This window comes from Grammomys surdaster, unplaced genomic scaffold (assembly GCF_004785775.1).
Source record: "Grammomys surdaster isolate TR1022 unplaced genomic scaffold, NIH_TR_1.0 344, whole genome shotgun sequence".
Classification (NCBI taxonomy): Eukaryota; Metazoa; Chordata; class Mammalia; order Rodentia; family Muridae; genus Grammomys; species Grammomys surdaster.
Window position 1 is genome coordinate 306,035 of NW_021604763.1, and position 14,654 is coordinate 320,688.

General features: G+C 41.7%; 1 protein-coding gene across 3 annotated transcripts in view; it reads left to right on the top strand.

Moving 5' to 3' along the window:
* Positions 1-14,654, top strand: part of Nfx1 (nuclear transcription factor, X-box binding 1) — a 60,039-nt gene that overhangs the window by 31,931 nt on the left and 13,454 nt on the right. The window contains exons 11-16 of one of the 3 annotated variants that reach the window (XM_028779063.1): positions 1,048-1,078; positions 4,445-4,524; positions 6,072-6,180; positions 6,593-6,712; positions 10,408-10,487; positions 12,284-13,741. In XM_028779063.1, the coding sequence (XP_028634896.1) occupies positions 1,048-1,078; positions 4,445-4,524; positions 6,072-6,180; positions 6,593-6,712; positions 10,408-10,487; positions 12,284-12,298 (435 nt within the window). In that variant the 3' untranslated portion in view covers positions 12,299-13,741. Of the gene's footprint in view, positions 1-1,047; positions 1,079-4,444; positions 4,525-6,071; positions 6,181-6,592; positions 6,713-10,407; positions 10,488-12,283; positions 13,742-14,654 lie in introns of those variants that run through there. The other 2 variants (XM_028779062.1, XM_028779061.1) reach the window with 2 other exon arrangements.

Here is a 14,654-nt window from a genome sequence, read left to right on the forward strand (position 1 = left end):
CCTGGAGTGCTGAGATTATAGGCATTATACCCAGCTGAAAAACTTCAGTTTCTTAGACAGCTTCACATCTATTTGCAATTGGCAAGTTTGCAAATTAGAGCCATTTTTACAAAGTGAGCCCAGTACAGCTTCTAGGCAACCAGGCTCCTGCCACCTCGTAACTGATTCAGTTCCCCGTATTATCATCCTTACCACACATTTTCCGCATGATCATGCCTTAGCAAATGGCATGTGGTAGGCCTTTGGAGCTCCTGTCACAGAGTTGAAACCATTGTAATAGAGTTCTGAGGTCCAAAGGCCTGCTTGTTTTCTTGGTTGTGGTATTTGCAGGGTATGTGTTTTTCCTTAGGTTAAATGATGGCAAATTATTACCTATTTTCAGTTTTTTAAAATTAATCTTCGGGCTGGAGATATGGCTCAGCGGTTAAGAGCACTGACGGCTCTTCCAGAGGTCCTGAGTTCAATTCCCAGCAACCACATGGTGGCTCACAGCCATCTGGAATGGGATATCATGACCTCTTCTGGTGTGTCTGAAGAGAGTGACAATGTACTCACATACATAAAATAAATAATTTTTTTTTAAAAAGTAATCTTCTATGTTTTCAATGAGTTAATTGTTTGAGACATAGTCTCACTGTGTTGCCTGGCTGACCTTGAATTCATTGTCCTGATCCTGCCTCCCAAGTGGAGGCTTTACAGGCGTGTCATATGCTTATCTTCCACTTTCCATTCTTAACGTCTGCTTTTCATGACTTTGTCTGTGTGTGCCATGGTCAGGAAATCATGTTTTAATACCTTTAGACATCCCTTTTCAGACTTCATAATTTCTAACCTGCTCTGGGTTTCAAAGCCAGAGCACAAAAATTGTTGGAATTGTATTGTATGAAAAGTCAGGAAACGTGGAGTCTTGTGAGTGAAGCACACTGACGTAATTGGGCTAGCTCCGTGCTGGAGCCGGTGAATAACCGTGTTATAGTCAGTATTCTTCTGCGGGTGTCATTTTAATTACTCCTAAAGTAGCCATTGTTTCTTTTTCTTTTTCTGTAGGAGCTTCCATGTACCAGTCTTAAAAGTGAAGGTATGGCTGTAAGGAGGCACAAGGGGATTCTGTGGAATGAAGAGAATGCCCTGTGTATTCATAAAATACTGAGTTGTGTGCTTGTCAAAATTCAGTGAGGAAACATTTAAGATTTGTTTACTACATTTATAATTTTTATGGTAAAAGGAGAAAAAAATCCAGTTCTACTTAGTAGATTTCTCTTTTTAAAAATTGAGCTAGGCCGGGCGGTGGTGGCGCACGCCTTTAATCCCAGCACTTGGGAGGCAGAGGCAGGAGGATTTCTGAGTTCGAGGCCAGCCTGGTCTACAGAGTGAGCTCCAGGACAGCCAGGGCTACACAGAGAAACCCTGTCTCGAAAAAAAAAAAAAATATATTAAAAATTGAGCTAAAATACACTCATATCTACATCTTACTTTGAAATACATTTTAAAAATAAATTGAACCCAGGTGTGGTGGTACGTGCCTAAAGTTCCAGAATTCTGGAAGTGGAGGCAGGACAATTGAGAATTTGAAGCCTTATCTGATCCTTTAACAGCAGTTTCAGACCCACCTGCATTACACCCTATATTGTCACCTAGTTTGAAATAAATATGAGGCGGAGATGGCTGGTAAAAGCTACACAAGCCTGGTGACCTGAGCTCAGTCCTAAAACCCACATACACCAGATGTGGTATAATTCCACCATTCCTACTGTAAGGTGGGAAGTAGAGACAAGAGAATAGACTAGACACTCAAGGGTCAGCTCAGTCTAGAGTCTCTTAAAGCTACAGATATAACAAAATACCTGGCCAGACAGATGAAGAGGGGGAGAACAGACTCCTGAAAGTAGTTCTGTGACCTCCACTATACATACTGTGTCAGACACAAAAGTAATTTTTTAAAGGGGGCTCTCTTAAAGATGGCAGTGTACAGGCATGAGAACAAGAGTTAAGATAATCAGCCGGGCACTGTCTCCATGCTGTACTCCCAGCTCCAAGCTGTTCTAGCTTCTAACCTAGCTAGGAAAACTGGAGCCCATGTTGAGGGAAGACCTTACCACAAAGGAATACACAGAATAATAGAGGACATCTGATGTACTCACCTGTGTGTGAGTTCACATACACAAGCACAGATCTTTTAAAAATACATACATGCATGCATGCATGCATGCATACAAGGAAAGGGCTGGAGAGGTGGCTCAGCGGTACTGGCTGCTCTTTTAGAGGACCTGGGTTTGGTTCCCAGCTCTCACACAGGGACTCACAACCATCTGTAACTCCAATTCCAGGGAATCTCATACACTGCTCTTCCTTGGGCATCAGTCACACATGTAGGACATACATATATATTTATTCCTTTGGGGTTTGTTTTTAGACAAAGCCTGGCCTGGTTGCTAGGATTACAGGCATGTGGTACTGTATCTGTCAAAAGCTTTGGCTACGTTTTGGGTGCAAATGAGGCTGGATTTGTTTTAAGCTCTTGATGCCTGGTAGGACTGTGGGAGGTCTCCTTAGCCTTCGACCCAGATCTCCCACTCTACACCTGCCAGTCTCTGTCTTGTCTAAGTCACCCTACAACTCTTTTTGGAGAAGGTTAGGATGATAATTTGTACAACGTATTCATTTTGTTGTAGTTGGGAGGAGAGCATTGTTGAGGATGGTTCTGGAAGTGGTGAAGTTCACACCACGGAATTAGCCAGTTAAGAGCCTACAGCTCAGTGGCATTCAATACACTTAGGATATTCTTTAACATCACCCTGTTCCATGCCGAAATGGCTTCTTTATCCCAAAAGGAAGCCCTGTGCTTCTCAAGCATTCCCTCCTCACTCAGCCTTCCCGTATAACTAACTACTGTCACCTCTGACTGTATGGGTTATTATATATGAATATATATTATACAGTGTGTCTCTTGGTTTACTTCATTTACCATTTTTTAGAAGTTTGACACTTTTATTGCTAAATACTTCACTTTGTCAAAATACTGCATATTTTTTATACATTCATTAGCTGATACCTATTTAGAGGATTTCTACTTTTTGGTTATAGTGCATAATGCTCCTATAAAACTTATACATGATTTTTTTCTTTCTTTCTTTTTTTTTTCTTTTTGAGCCAGGGTTTCTACACTCAAGCTGGCCTCTAACTCACTGTATAGTCAGAGATGCTCTTGAATTTCTCATCCTCCCAACTACCTGCAGAATGCTGGGATTAAACAAGTTTTTATTTAAATAACTTTTCAACTTTTTTGATTTTTTTTTTTGAGACAAGATCTCACTGTAGCCTAGGCTGGCCTACAGTTCACTATTTGTAGCCCATGCTAGCCTTAAACTTGTGCTGGTCTTCTTGCCTCAGCCTCTTACTTCAGTGCTCTGATAGTGTAAGTATAAGCTACAACACCCAGTACTGCTTTTTGTTGCTGTTCTTTTTTGAGACAGGTTCTCCTGTATCCAGGGCTGGCCTGGAATTCACTGTGCATCTAAGAATAACCTTGAACTTCTGATCCTTCTGCCTAAACCTTCTGAGTCCTGGGATTACAGACATACATTGCCACACTTGGATTTTGCAAGTTCTAGCCCAAGCAGGGATACATAGTGGTACGAGATTAAAAACAAACAAACAAACAAACAAAAACCTGTAGCTGTTCTTACTGGATGTAAAGTGAGGTTTTGATTATATGTCTTTTGAGAGAAAATATCTATTAAGTCATTTGTACTTTTTAAAAGCTGGGTTCTTTCTGTTGTCAACTTGTAATATATATCTGGATCTTGGATGCTTATGAGGTATGTAATTTATAAATGTGTTTCTGTTTTGTGAGGTGTTGCTATTTTCTTATGATGTCCTTCAGTTTCATACACCAAAGCTTTTTGTTTTATTGAGTTTATGTTCTCTGCCTTTTGTATGTGCCTTAGGCATCCTGGCCTTTTCTTTTTTTCCTCTTCTACTTTTTGGTAGGGATTGAACCCAGGGACTCACACATTCTAGAACAGTGCTGTAACACTAAGCTAGCCTAATCCTCTAATTACTTTAGAAAGTATATATAAAACATAGAACTACATACCGTCTTTCTTTTTTTTGTGTATGGTGCCAGGGTTCACTTAGGCCTTGAGCAGGCTATATAGGCAGCCTGCCACTGAGTGCTTCTCCAGAGCCCGGTTGAATTTTTGTTGGATATATATGTACTCCATCTACAAAAAATTATTACAGTCTTACCCATACCATGTATTAATCAGCTTTGGGTTTTTTTTTTTTTTTGTTTTCTCAGGTAAAAATAATATTTTAAAAGCATTTTCATCATTAATTTATTTATATTTTTACATTTGTATTTCTTCAGCCTATATTCACTTAAATGTGTGTTAAATGAATGTTTACATTGCATGTTTATTTTTTCTTTAATTGGCTGTAATAGATGCTACATTTATGTGCGACAAGCGGTGTAACAAGAAACGATTATGTGGACGGCACAAATGTAACGAGATCTGCTGTGTGGTAAGTGGACTTAGCATTTGTTGGTGTTACCTGATTCTGTTCATTTGGAAGCCTCAGCCCTCTGGAATGTGGCCCAGATTTAGAAATCAACAGGAGGGGCCCTAAACCGCAATCAGAGAATTCTCCCAGTCCACATGCACTGAGCGGCCTTGGAGGCTTTCCGTGGCGTCAGCTCACATAGAGAAGGCTTCCAGCCCTGGTCCTGAGACAGTGTGATTTTGTTTTTGTAATTTTGTGGATGTGTGTCTGTGTTGGTCAGAGTGGAGGTATGTACACGTGAGTACAGGTGCCTGCAGAAGCAGAAAGTGTTAGATCTCTGGGGAACTGGAGTTAGAAGCAGCTATGGGCCATCTGACATGGGAGCTGCCAACCAGTCTGTCCTCTGAAAGCAGGAAACTCTTAACTATTGAGCCATCTCTCCAGCTCCCAAGGCACTTGAGAAAAGAATGGTCCTTTGGGGTGACTTTCGCCCTAGCACACACTGGTGTGGACTAAGCAATTTGAGCTTTGGGTTTTATGCATTCTTTGGGCCACATCAGAGGCCATAATGGGTTTGCTGGGTTTGTTGGTTTGTTTTTAAATGCAGATTCTCCATATGTTGCCTTGCTGACCTACCTAGAACTTGTCTTGTAGACCAGGCTAGCCTTTAACTCAGAGATCTGCCTGCCTCTGCTTCTGCTTCCCAAGTGCAGAATACCAAGTAAAGGCATGTACCATAACACTTGTCTAACTCCAGTTCTAGGTGACGTACATGCAGATAAAATACCAATATACATAGAATAAATCTGTTTTTTAAAAAAGGCTGGGTATGGTGGTATATATTTGAATCCTAGTACTGAGGGAGACAAAGACAGGAGAATCCTTGGAGCTTGCTTGTTAACCATTCTAATCTGGTTGATGAACTCCAGGTTAATGAGAGACCCTATCTCAAAGGAGGCAGAAAATATTCTGAGATTGGCCTCTGGAATCTGCCCACATTCACACACGCACATATACCCTTATATGTATAATATGAAAAAAAAATTGTCTTAACAAAATGAAGAGCAATGGTTTTGTTTTATACCAAAGTTGGTAAGTCAGTATTGAGAAGCCTAGACGTCCTCTGATTATCAGAAACTCAGACAGTACCGTGAGGCTCATCCAGTGCCAGCTCCATTGAGGGCTCTGCTCATGCTCAGGCTTGCCGTTCCTGGTTCCCCTGCTCCCCTTCTTGATGGTCTGAAGCCCCTCTCATGCATCCTTTCCTTCTTAGCTGTGCACAGCTTTGTTTTTTTTGTTGTTGTTGTTTTTTTTTTAAAGATTTATTTATTTATTATATATAAATACATTGTAGCTGTCTTCAGACACACCAGAAGAGAACATCAGATCTCATTACAGATGGTTGTGAGCCACCATGTGGTTGCTGGGATTTGAACTCAGGACCTCTGGAAGAGCAGTCAGTGCTCTTAACCACTGAGCCATCTCTCCAGCGCCCCCACAGCTTTGTTTTTTATCTTATTCGTAAAGGAGAGAAAATGGTGTTAACAAATCGAGATCTTTCCTCCTAGGACAAGGAGCACAAGTGTCCTTTGATTTGTGGGAGGAAACTCCGCTGTGGCCTTCATCGGTGTGAAGAACCTTGTCATCGAGGGAACTGTCAGACCTGCTGGCAAGCCAGTGAGTGCCTTTCGCTTTGGACTTATTTTGTGGAGCTGTTTGCAGCCCCACGTGTCTTTATTCCCAGCACTTGGAGGCAAAGGCAGGCAGATCTTCGTCGGTTCGAGGTTAGCCTGGTCTGCATAATGAGTTCCAGGACTACATGTAGCTAGAGTTACGTAGAAAGACCCTGTCTGAAAAACAAAATTCCTAGACTCTTTGAGCAATTGGTTTGCTTAGATTAATATGGGCTGCTGAACTAAGTGTAATGTTTCAAACATGTTGAGACTCTTTTATTCTTTGCCAAACATAGTAGTGCATTACTATAATGAAGGTACAGGTGACAATTAAATCACATACCTGTGCACGTTATATCCATGTGCATCTGTGTACAAGCTCACAACGGCTTCTTTTGTTTCGTCTTTTCCCTCAGGCTTTGATGAATTAACCTGCCACTGTGGTGCCTCTGTGATCTACCCACCAGTTCCCTGTGGGACTAGGCCTCCTGAGTGTACACAGACCTGTGCCAGGATCCATGAGTGTGACCATCCAGGTGAGTCACCTCATGTTGCCACACCTCACGGCCTACTCATCCCCTGTCATTTAGAATGTTGCTGTGTGACCATGCAGAGTTCTCTGGCCATGCTGGCTTAGCTGCCCCTTGCTCCTCTGCATCCGTGTAGGTGTATGTGATGTAAGCCACACCAGGACTCAGCAGCATGCTCATCTCTTACTCCTGTAGTATTGTAGCTCTCAAGCACATCCAGCAGTTTGGAAGAAACCCTGGTTTCTTGTCTTTCAGAGACTTTTCTTTGTTGCCTCTCCTTTGATGCATATTTCAAAATTGAACATTGTTTTTATAGAATTAAAGACAGTGAGCTCAGTCAGCAGTAAAGATGATGACCTGAGTTGGATTTCCTGGTCTCTTGTGGTGGGAAAAGAAAACCAACTCTTGAAAGCTGTCCTCTGACCTCCACATACATGCCATGCCACATACACTCTTACATGCATGCGCACACGCACACAGCGAGAGAGAATACATAAGTAAATGATAATATAACAAAAAATTATTGAACTTGGTTTTTGTTTAGAGAAGCAATATTAAATATTAACCTGCCATTGTGATGCCTCTGTATAATTTAAATTAAATTATACAAAAATGTATGCCAAAAGATTGGTGTTATATCCTGTATTATGGTAGTTTTTTAAAGATTTTAAAACATTTTATTTTTAAGTGTGTGTGTGTTGTGTGTAAATAAGTGCAGAGGCCAGAAATCAGTGTCAGATCCCCTGGAACTGGAGTTAGAAGTGTTTGTGAGGTTCCTATTAGATTCCTATGAACTAAACTCTAGTCCACTGAGCTATTTCTCCAGCCTTCCATTATAACATCTTATAACAGTTATATTTTCTGTGTGTGTTATCTTTACCTGTTTTAGAGTGTGTTTATTGGGGTGGTATTTTCTGAGGGGTTGAGACAGTTTTGGTATAATAGCTAGCCTGATCCCCAGCTTGCCGTGTCTTATCAGGCTGGCCTCAAATTCTAGGTCCTTCTGCCTGTGTCCTGGGTTACTATGCTGAGGTTACAAGCATACAACATCATATCGCAACAATGCAACACCAATTTACATAATTATTTTAAATCTTATTTGTGTGCCATAGCGTACATGAAGGTCAGAGGAGAACCTACAAGAGTTGGTTCTCTCTACCATTTAGGTCCTGAGGATAGATCTCAGGTTGTTGGATTTGGTGACAAGCATCTTCATCCACTAAGTCATCTTGCCCCGGTCCACACATGTTTTATTTTTATGTGTTATATGGGTCTTTTGCCTCCGTGTTTGTCTGTCTATACAACAGTTGCATACAGTGTCCACTAAAGAAGAGTGAATTGGATCTTCTGGAACTAGAGTTACAGATGTTAGTAAGGTGCCATGTAGATGTTGGGAATCAAACTGGGGTCCTTTAGTCTTAACTGCTGAGCTCTCTCTCCGACCCCCTAACATTGATTGTTTAAAACAACAGTAGAGTGACTTGTTACATCAGTAGTTCCCAACCTTCCTAATGCTGAAACCCTTTAATACAGTTCCTTGTGTTGTGGTGACCCCAACCATGAAATTATTCTTACTGCTATTTCATTACTGTAATTTTGTTATGAATTGTAATGTAAATATTTGTTTTCCAATGGCCTTATGCAACCCCCTGTGAAAGGATTGTTCAACACTCTCCTCTATACAACCCCCTGTTAAAGGATTGTTCAACACTCTCCTCTATACAACCCCCTGTGAAAGGATTGTTCAACACTCTCCTCTATACAACCCCCTGTTAAAGGATTGTTCAACACTCTCCTCTATCTACTTCCTCCCCCAAAAGAGGCAGCAACCCACAGGTTGTTACTGGATAAGCCACCATTTTTCTAGTCCATTTTATGTTACTGGATATTTGTTTTTAGTTTTTCTCTAATAATTGCTACAGGTACTAGGCCAAAAACCATTTGAAATTACATTTTCTCTGTACCCAGTGTGGTTGCTAACTGTTGTCTGGGATCATATTGGATGCTGCTGCATGACAAGACTTTTCCTAAAGAGACACAAAACATACATCTACTCCCCCACATAGGGGGCCCACAGCTGATCAAAGTACAGATATCACTAAAATCCAACTTGGTGAATCAATGACTTTTGTTGGTGTTATTTACAAGAATGGGTGAGGAATTACATAGAGGAACAGAAATGACTAAGTGACATCTTATTCAACATAACACACCCCAGCAGAGTTCACAGCTCACAAAAACTGGGAACCTAAAACACTTCACAGCCTACAGGCAGCTCAACAGATTGAAGTGTTCTTTCCTGGTGACTCAGTTGATCTAAGCCTCCTCCTCCAGGCAGCTGGGCTTGTCTCAGGATCTTTGCAGCTTGGCTAGTCTGGGAGTGATTCTGCTGTTTAGTTTACTCTAGAAGGAAGGGAAGGACTGACCTAGTCAATCTGGTCAGTTTCAGGTACTTCCTGAAACTATTTTGAATTCCTTGAGTTCTGGTTTAAGGAGCTTCCTTCCCTACAGGGTGGAATGTTTACATCTCAGAGGAAACTGAAACACAACAGGTGCATTGTTTCATTTACCAAGCCCTGTGAAATAACTCAGGGCATTGGAAATGGAATACCCATACTAAGTCTATCCACGTGATTTGAACTTAAATTAGAGGACTGACTCTCAGTTTTTAAGTTAATATAGTAAAACAGAATCAAGCAAATTTGTCTTGAAGTGAAAGCCTTTTCTTGGAAAACTTAGATTGATCTTCCCAACATGGTTTTTAAGTTCCTTTTTTGGTAATCATACCATGATGAAATGTCTGGGCCACCAGTTCCCACCAAACCCCTCTTTCCTACCACTTGCAGGATTGTAGCTGATGTCCAGATCCCTCCTTAGTAAGAATCTTGTCTTGACTTTGTGTGTGTGTGTCTTTTTAATATCCAGCTTGGTGTCAGGCAAAGGGAACTTAATAGGAGTAAAAAAAAATTTCCCATCATGAGGTTCTCATGTTCCTGTGAACTAAACTAGTTGTCAAAACCTGTGTGTGTAGGTGAGCTAGGTAACAAGGGAGCAAGCCTTGAGCTGGAGAGACAGACATGAGGGAGTATTGGAAGCTCAGGACAGAATATTTAACCTGCAACTTTCTAAGAATTATTTTATGTGGATGGGTAGTCTGCCTTCTTGTATGTCTGTGCACCACATGTGCCTGGTGACTGAAGGCCCTAAGAAGGTATCAGATTCCCTGGAACTGAACTTCCAGATGGTTTTGAGCTATCATATGGGTGCTAGGAATTGAGCCTGCATCCTCTGGAAGGGCAGCAGTGCCTTTAAGTGTTGAGCCGTGTGTGCAGCCCACAGTGGAAGCACTTTCCATAGACTAGATGATAGATGTCTGAAAGAGAGCTAACAGTCAGATGCAGCACAGGTAGACCTATGGCTCTCTGGAGGATGATGGGAAGGCTGCCATATTTCTAGAATTTACATGCCTCTGGAACCCAGATGTGAGTTCTCTAGGAGAGCGGCAAACTTTAACTGCTAAGCCATCTTCCTAGCCCCAAATGTTCATTTTTCAGCAAGATACGTTTTGCTTCCTTGTTGTGACTATTTTAAACAAAGTCCTAAGTCTGGAATTTGAAAGTCTGATGCCATTTATAACATGTTTATAGTATTTGTGACCTTATTTAGAAGTTATTCCTAAAGCTTTGCTTCTGATTTTGCAGTATATCATTCTTGTCATAGCGAGGAGAAGTGTCCCCCCTGTACTTACCTGACTCAGAAGTGGTGCATGGGCAAGCATGAGGTGAGTTTTCTTCCTGGGTGTTCTTTATCCCAGTCAGAAATGTATAATTGCTCAAACATTGTTAGTCTTAGTTCTCAAAATAAATATAGTCAGGAAGCAGGTGCTTTTTCATTTTTTGTTAAAATTTACATACAATAAAAGTTACCAAGGGCTAACAGTGACTCAGCAGGTAAAGACACTTAGCTTACAAACCTGACAACCTGAATTTAATCTCTTTAACCTACATAAAAGATGAAAGGAAAATATTGACTCCAGAGTTGACCTCTGACCTTCACATAGATGCCATAGCACACTTGCATGCACACACACAGTAATAATAAAGTAAAATAAAATTTTGAATTATTTATTTTATGTGTATGAGTGTTTTGCCTGCACGTGTATCTGGTGCCTGGTGCCCATGGAAGCCAGAAGAGGACATCAGATCCCCTGGAGCTAGAGTCACAGATGGGATTTTGAGCTGCCATGTGGGTGCTGGGAGTTAAACCTGTATCCTCTAGAAGAAGAGCTGCTGTTCTGAACTGCAGAGCCATTTCTAACCCTGCAGCATCTGAAAATCTGATTGCGGCCAAGAAATGCAGCTGAGTTGACCCGAGAGCTCATGCTGGGAATCTGGGGTCTTCTGGAAGAGCAGCGTGTGCTCTTTACTGCTGAACCATGTCCCAGCCCCCAACACAATTTTTTAAGGGTATATTTGAGCCCGCTAGATGGCTCAGTAGGTAAGGGCTCTTGCTGTCAAACCTGATGACCTGGGTGTGCTCCCCCAGAGCCCACTTGGTGAAAGGGGAGAGGCAACTCCACAGGTTGTTCTCTAACCTCCATGTATGTACACATGTGAGTGGAGTGCACATGCATACACACACTAAATAGGTATAGAGGATGGACATGATCAAAGTACATCATACATGCATGCGAAATTCTTAAGAGTACATTTTAAATATAGTATAAATAAAGACTAGAGAGATGGCTGTGCTGTTAGAAGTACTTGCTGCTCTTCCACAGGAAGAGGTCCCAGCATCTACATGGCAACTCACAACAGTTTGTCATTCTAGTTCGAAGAAATCCTATACCCTCTTCTGACCTAAAAAGGCATAAGCCGTGTGTGTGTGTGTGTGTGTGTGTGTGTGTGTGTGTGTGTGTGTATACAAAACACTTATGCAAATAAAATTTTAGAGACCAGTGTATATTTAGGAGTCTGCCATACGGTTTAGTGGGTTTAGTGCCCAAGCCTAGCAACCTAAGCTCAGTTCCTGGATCACATGGTAGAAGAAGAGACCCAGCTTTCTAAACTGTCCTCTGACCTCTACAGAGGGAGCATGGCGTGTGTGTGATCATACACAAGCGATACTTTTTAAGTGCATATTGAGTACAGATAGTTGGGAAAATAACTATACAAAATAATAAATCAACAAAAGAATAGTTTTTGCTGAGGATTAAACCAAGGCTTGCACGGCTTAGGTGTACTGGTTAGTTTTAAATAACACAACTGATACAACCTATATATGTTGTATGACGAGAGAAGAGAGTTTTAATGAGAAACTACTTAGACCAGGTTGGCCTGTAGCTTTGTGTATAGAAAATTGCCAGTGAATAGATGTGAGAAAACTAGTCCTCAAGGCACGGGGTCCTCAAGCTGAGCAGCAAGTAAGCAAAAAAACACCAACCATGCAGCGTCCCCCTTTGCTCTCGCCTGGGGATGTGCTGTGGTTAGCTTCTGAGCTTCCCTGCCATAATAGATTTAACCTGGAATGGTAAACCAAACATCAACCATTTCCTGCCGCTGTGATTTTTTTCCTTAGGGTATTCTGTCTTAAGCGACACATAAATGAGACTAGAGCAGAGGTCAGCGCTGAGGAGAGGGGCTGTGGCTGTGATAAGTCTGACCATGTTTTTGGAGGAGGAATATGGAATACTTTGGAACTGGGCTGCAAAGCCCATTGAGTGCTGTTGGCAGAGCTAAATGGGCCATTCTAGTTGGAAGCATGGAAGAAATGTGTGTCCTTCGAGGGCTGATTCTTGAGGTTTCCAAGGGAAACAAGAACTTTATCAGGAAGTGAGCCTTATATTTAGTATTTTTGGCTAATAATACGTATGTGCTGATCAGACTGCTGAAGAAAAGCCATGATTGATGAGAGATCAGCATCACTGAGGCAGAGCCTTCTGTGCCTCTTAGAAACAATATGAAGTATGTCCTTGGAGTCAGCACAAAGCAGCTAACAGAGCTGTTGTCCAGGGGCCAGGCCACATCTCAGCCTGCAGCAGAACTTGACATTGTAAGAGTTACCTACCACATGGTACTGGTTTTGAAGGCATAAAAGGTCATGGAGACCAGCTGAAGCCAGACACCATATGGCAGGGTCCAAGTCCTTACAGAGAGTCGTGGAAAAACCATTGGTGAAGGTGAAGCCTCAGTAGCAATGGAGACAGACCTCACAGTATTGGAGATGCAGAACTGATGAGAGCTGCTGGTGTAGAATGGATCCAGCCTAAGAAAGAAGCTGTGTCCTGTGGATGTGAGTTGAAGAAATAAGACTGCCCAAGCCCTCTGGAGCCTGAAGAGAATACTATGATTGAGTTCCACATGTTGGACATTGAACTACAGGATTTTGGTTTTGCTTTAGTGTAGCTATTTTTATGCCCTAGTTCTTCCCTTTTGGAATAAGAATGTTTAAGTATGTAACTTGTTTTTTATTTTGCAGGAGCTCACAATTAAGAAACTTTGGACTTTTAAAGAGACTTTGGACTTTTGAAGTGTTGGAATTTTTGAAGACTTTGGGGGGATTTTTTGGAGTTGGACTATATTTTATATTAAGATATTACCATGAGATTTGGGGACAAGAAATGGAAAGTTATTGCACAAAATGACATGTTTGTGTGCTAAGTTGACATGGGATGAATTGTGCTGGTTTAACTGTCAACTTGACAACCTAGAATCACCCAGAAAGAGAGTCTTAGTGAGGAATTGCTTAGATCAGATTTGGTCTACGGATATGTCTGTGGGGAATTGTCTTAATTGTTAATGGATGTGGGAAGACACAGCCCACTATGAGAGGCACCATTCCCTAGGCAGAAAATCCTAAATTGTATGAACAGAAAAATCCAGCTGAACAGCAAGCAAACAACATGCATGTATTCATTCCTCTCCTCCCTTGACTGTGAATATGCTGTGACTAGCTGCTTGAGTTCCTGCCTTGACTTAAATGCAATAATGAACTGTAACCTGGAATTGTAAGCCAAATAAACCCTTTCCTCCTCTATGTTTCTTTTTGTCAGGCTACTTTATCACAGCAACAGAAATGGCAAGGGTCTTGTGACTGATGTATATTCCCAGCCTTGTGAAATTGTGTTGTATAACCAGGCGTATGTGATACATGCTTCTCCTACTCCAAGATCATATATTTTCTAACTTGCTCTTGACTCTTAACTCTTGACATCTGCACCATGTTTTCAATATTCTTTTCTCTTTAATGGACTTTTTTTTTTTTCTGAACTTATTTCCTATGGTAGTTCTTTTTGTTTTTTTGAGACGGATTTGTATTGTTTAGCCCTGGCTGTTCTCCACAGAGATCCTCCTGCCTCTGCCTCCAGAGTGCTGAAATTAAAGGTGTGAGCTGTGCACTGCCCAGCCTCCTGGGATAGCTCTTACTTACATCTCTATAAATTGTGTGTGTGTGTGTGTGCGCGTGTAATTTATCCACCATGAAATACTCATTATCTTTAGCCACTAAATAATAATTGAATACCTAATCTATGCCAGGTAACAGTAGGTGTGGAGTAACTGAGAAGTTAGCAAAACTGACACACCCCTGCCTGTATGAATCGGTTCTTCAGGGCTGAGTGTGTAGATGGAAACAGGCAATTGTAAGCGGAGTGATTTGAGAGCTGCAGGGTCCTTGAGAGACAGATCCTGCCAAAGAAAGGCATTCTAGAGGAAGTAACACTCTCCAGGACGCTGAGGTGTGGTGAGCATGAGGCGGGGGAGACACAGCACAGCACGAGGGGTCCCTAAGTCCGAAGCAATTGGGAGCATGTGTGGAGGCCTCTTGAGTGTTAGAAGTCGGGTGTCATGGCAGCTTCACATTCTAGCATGTGTTTGTAATCTCAGCATTAGAAAGGCTGAGAGGAAGGTTGAGAGCTTGAGGCCAGGCTGGGTGACCCCATGTCAAAATA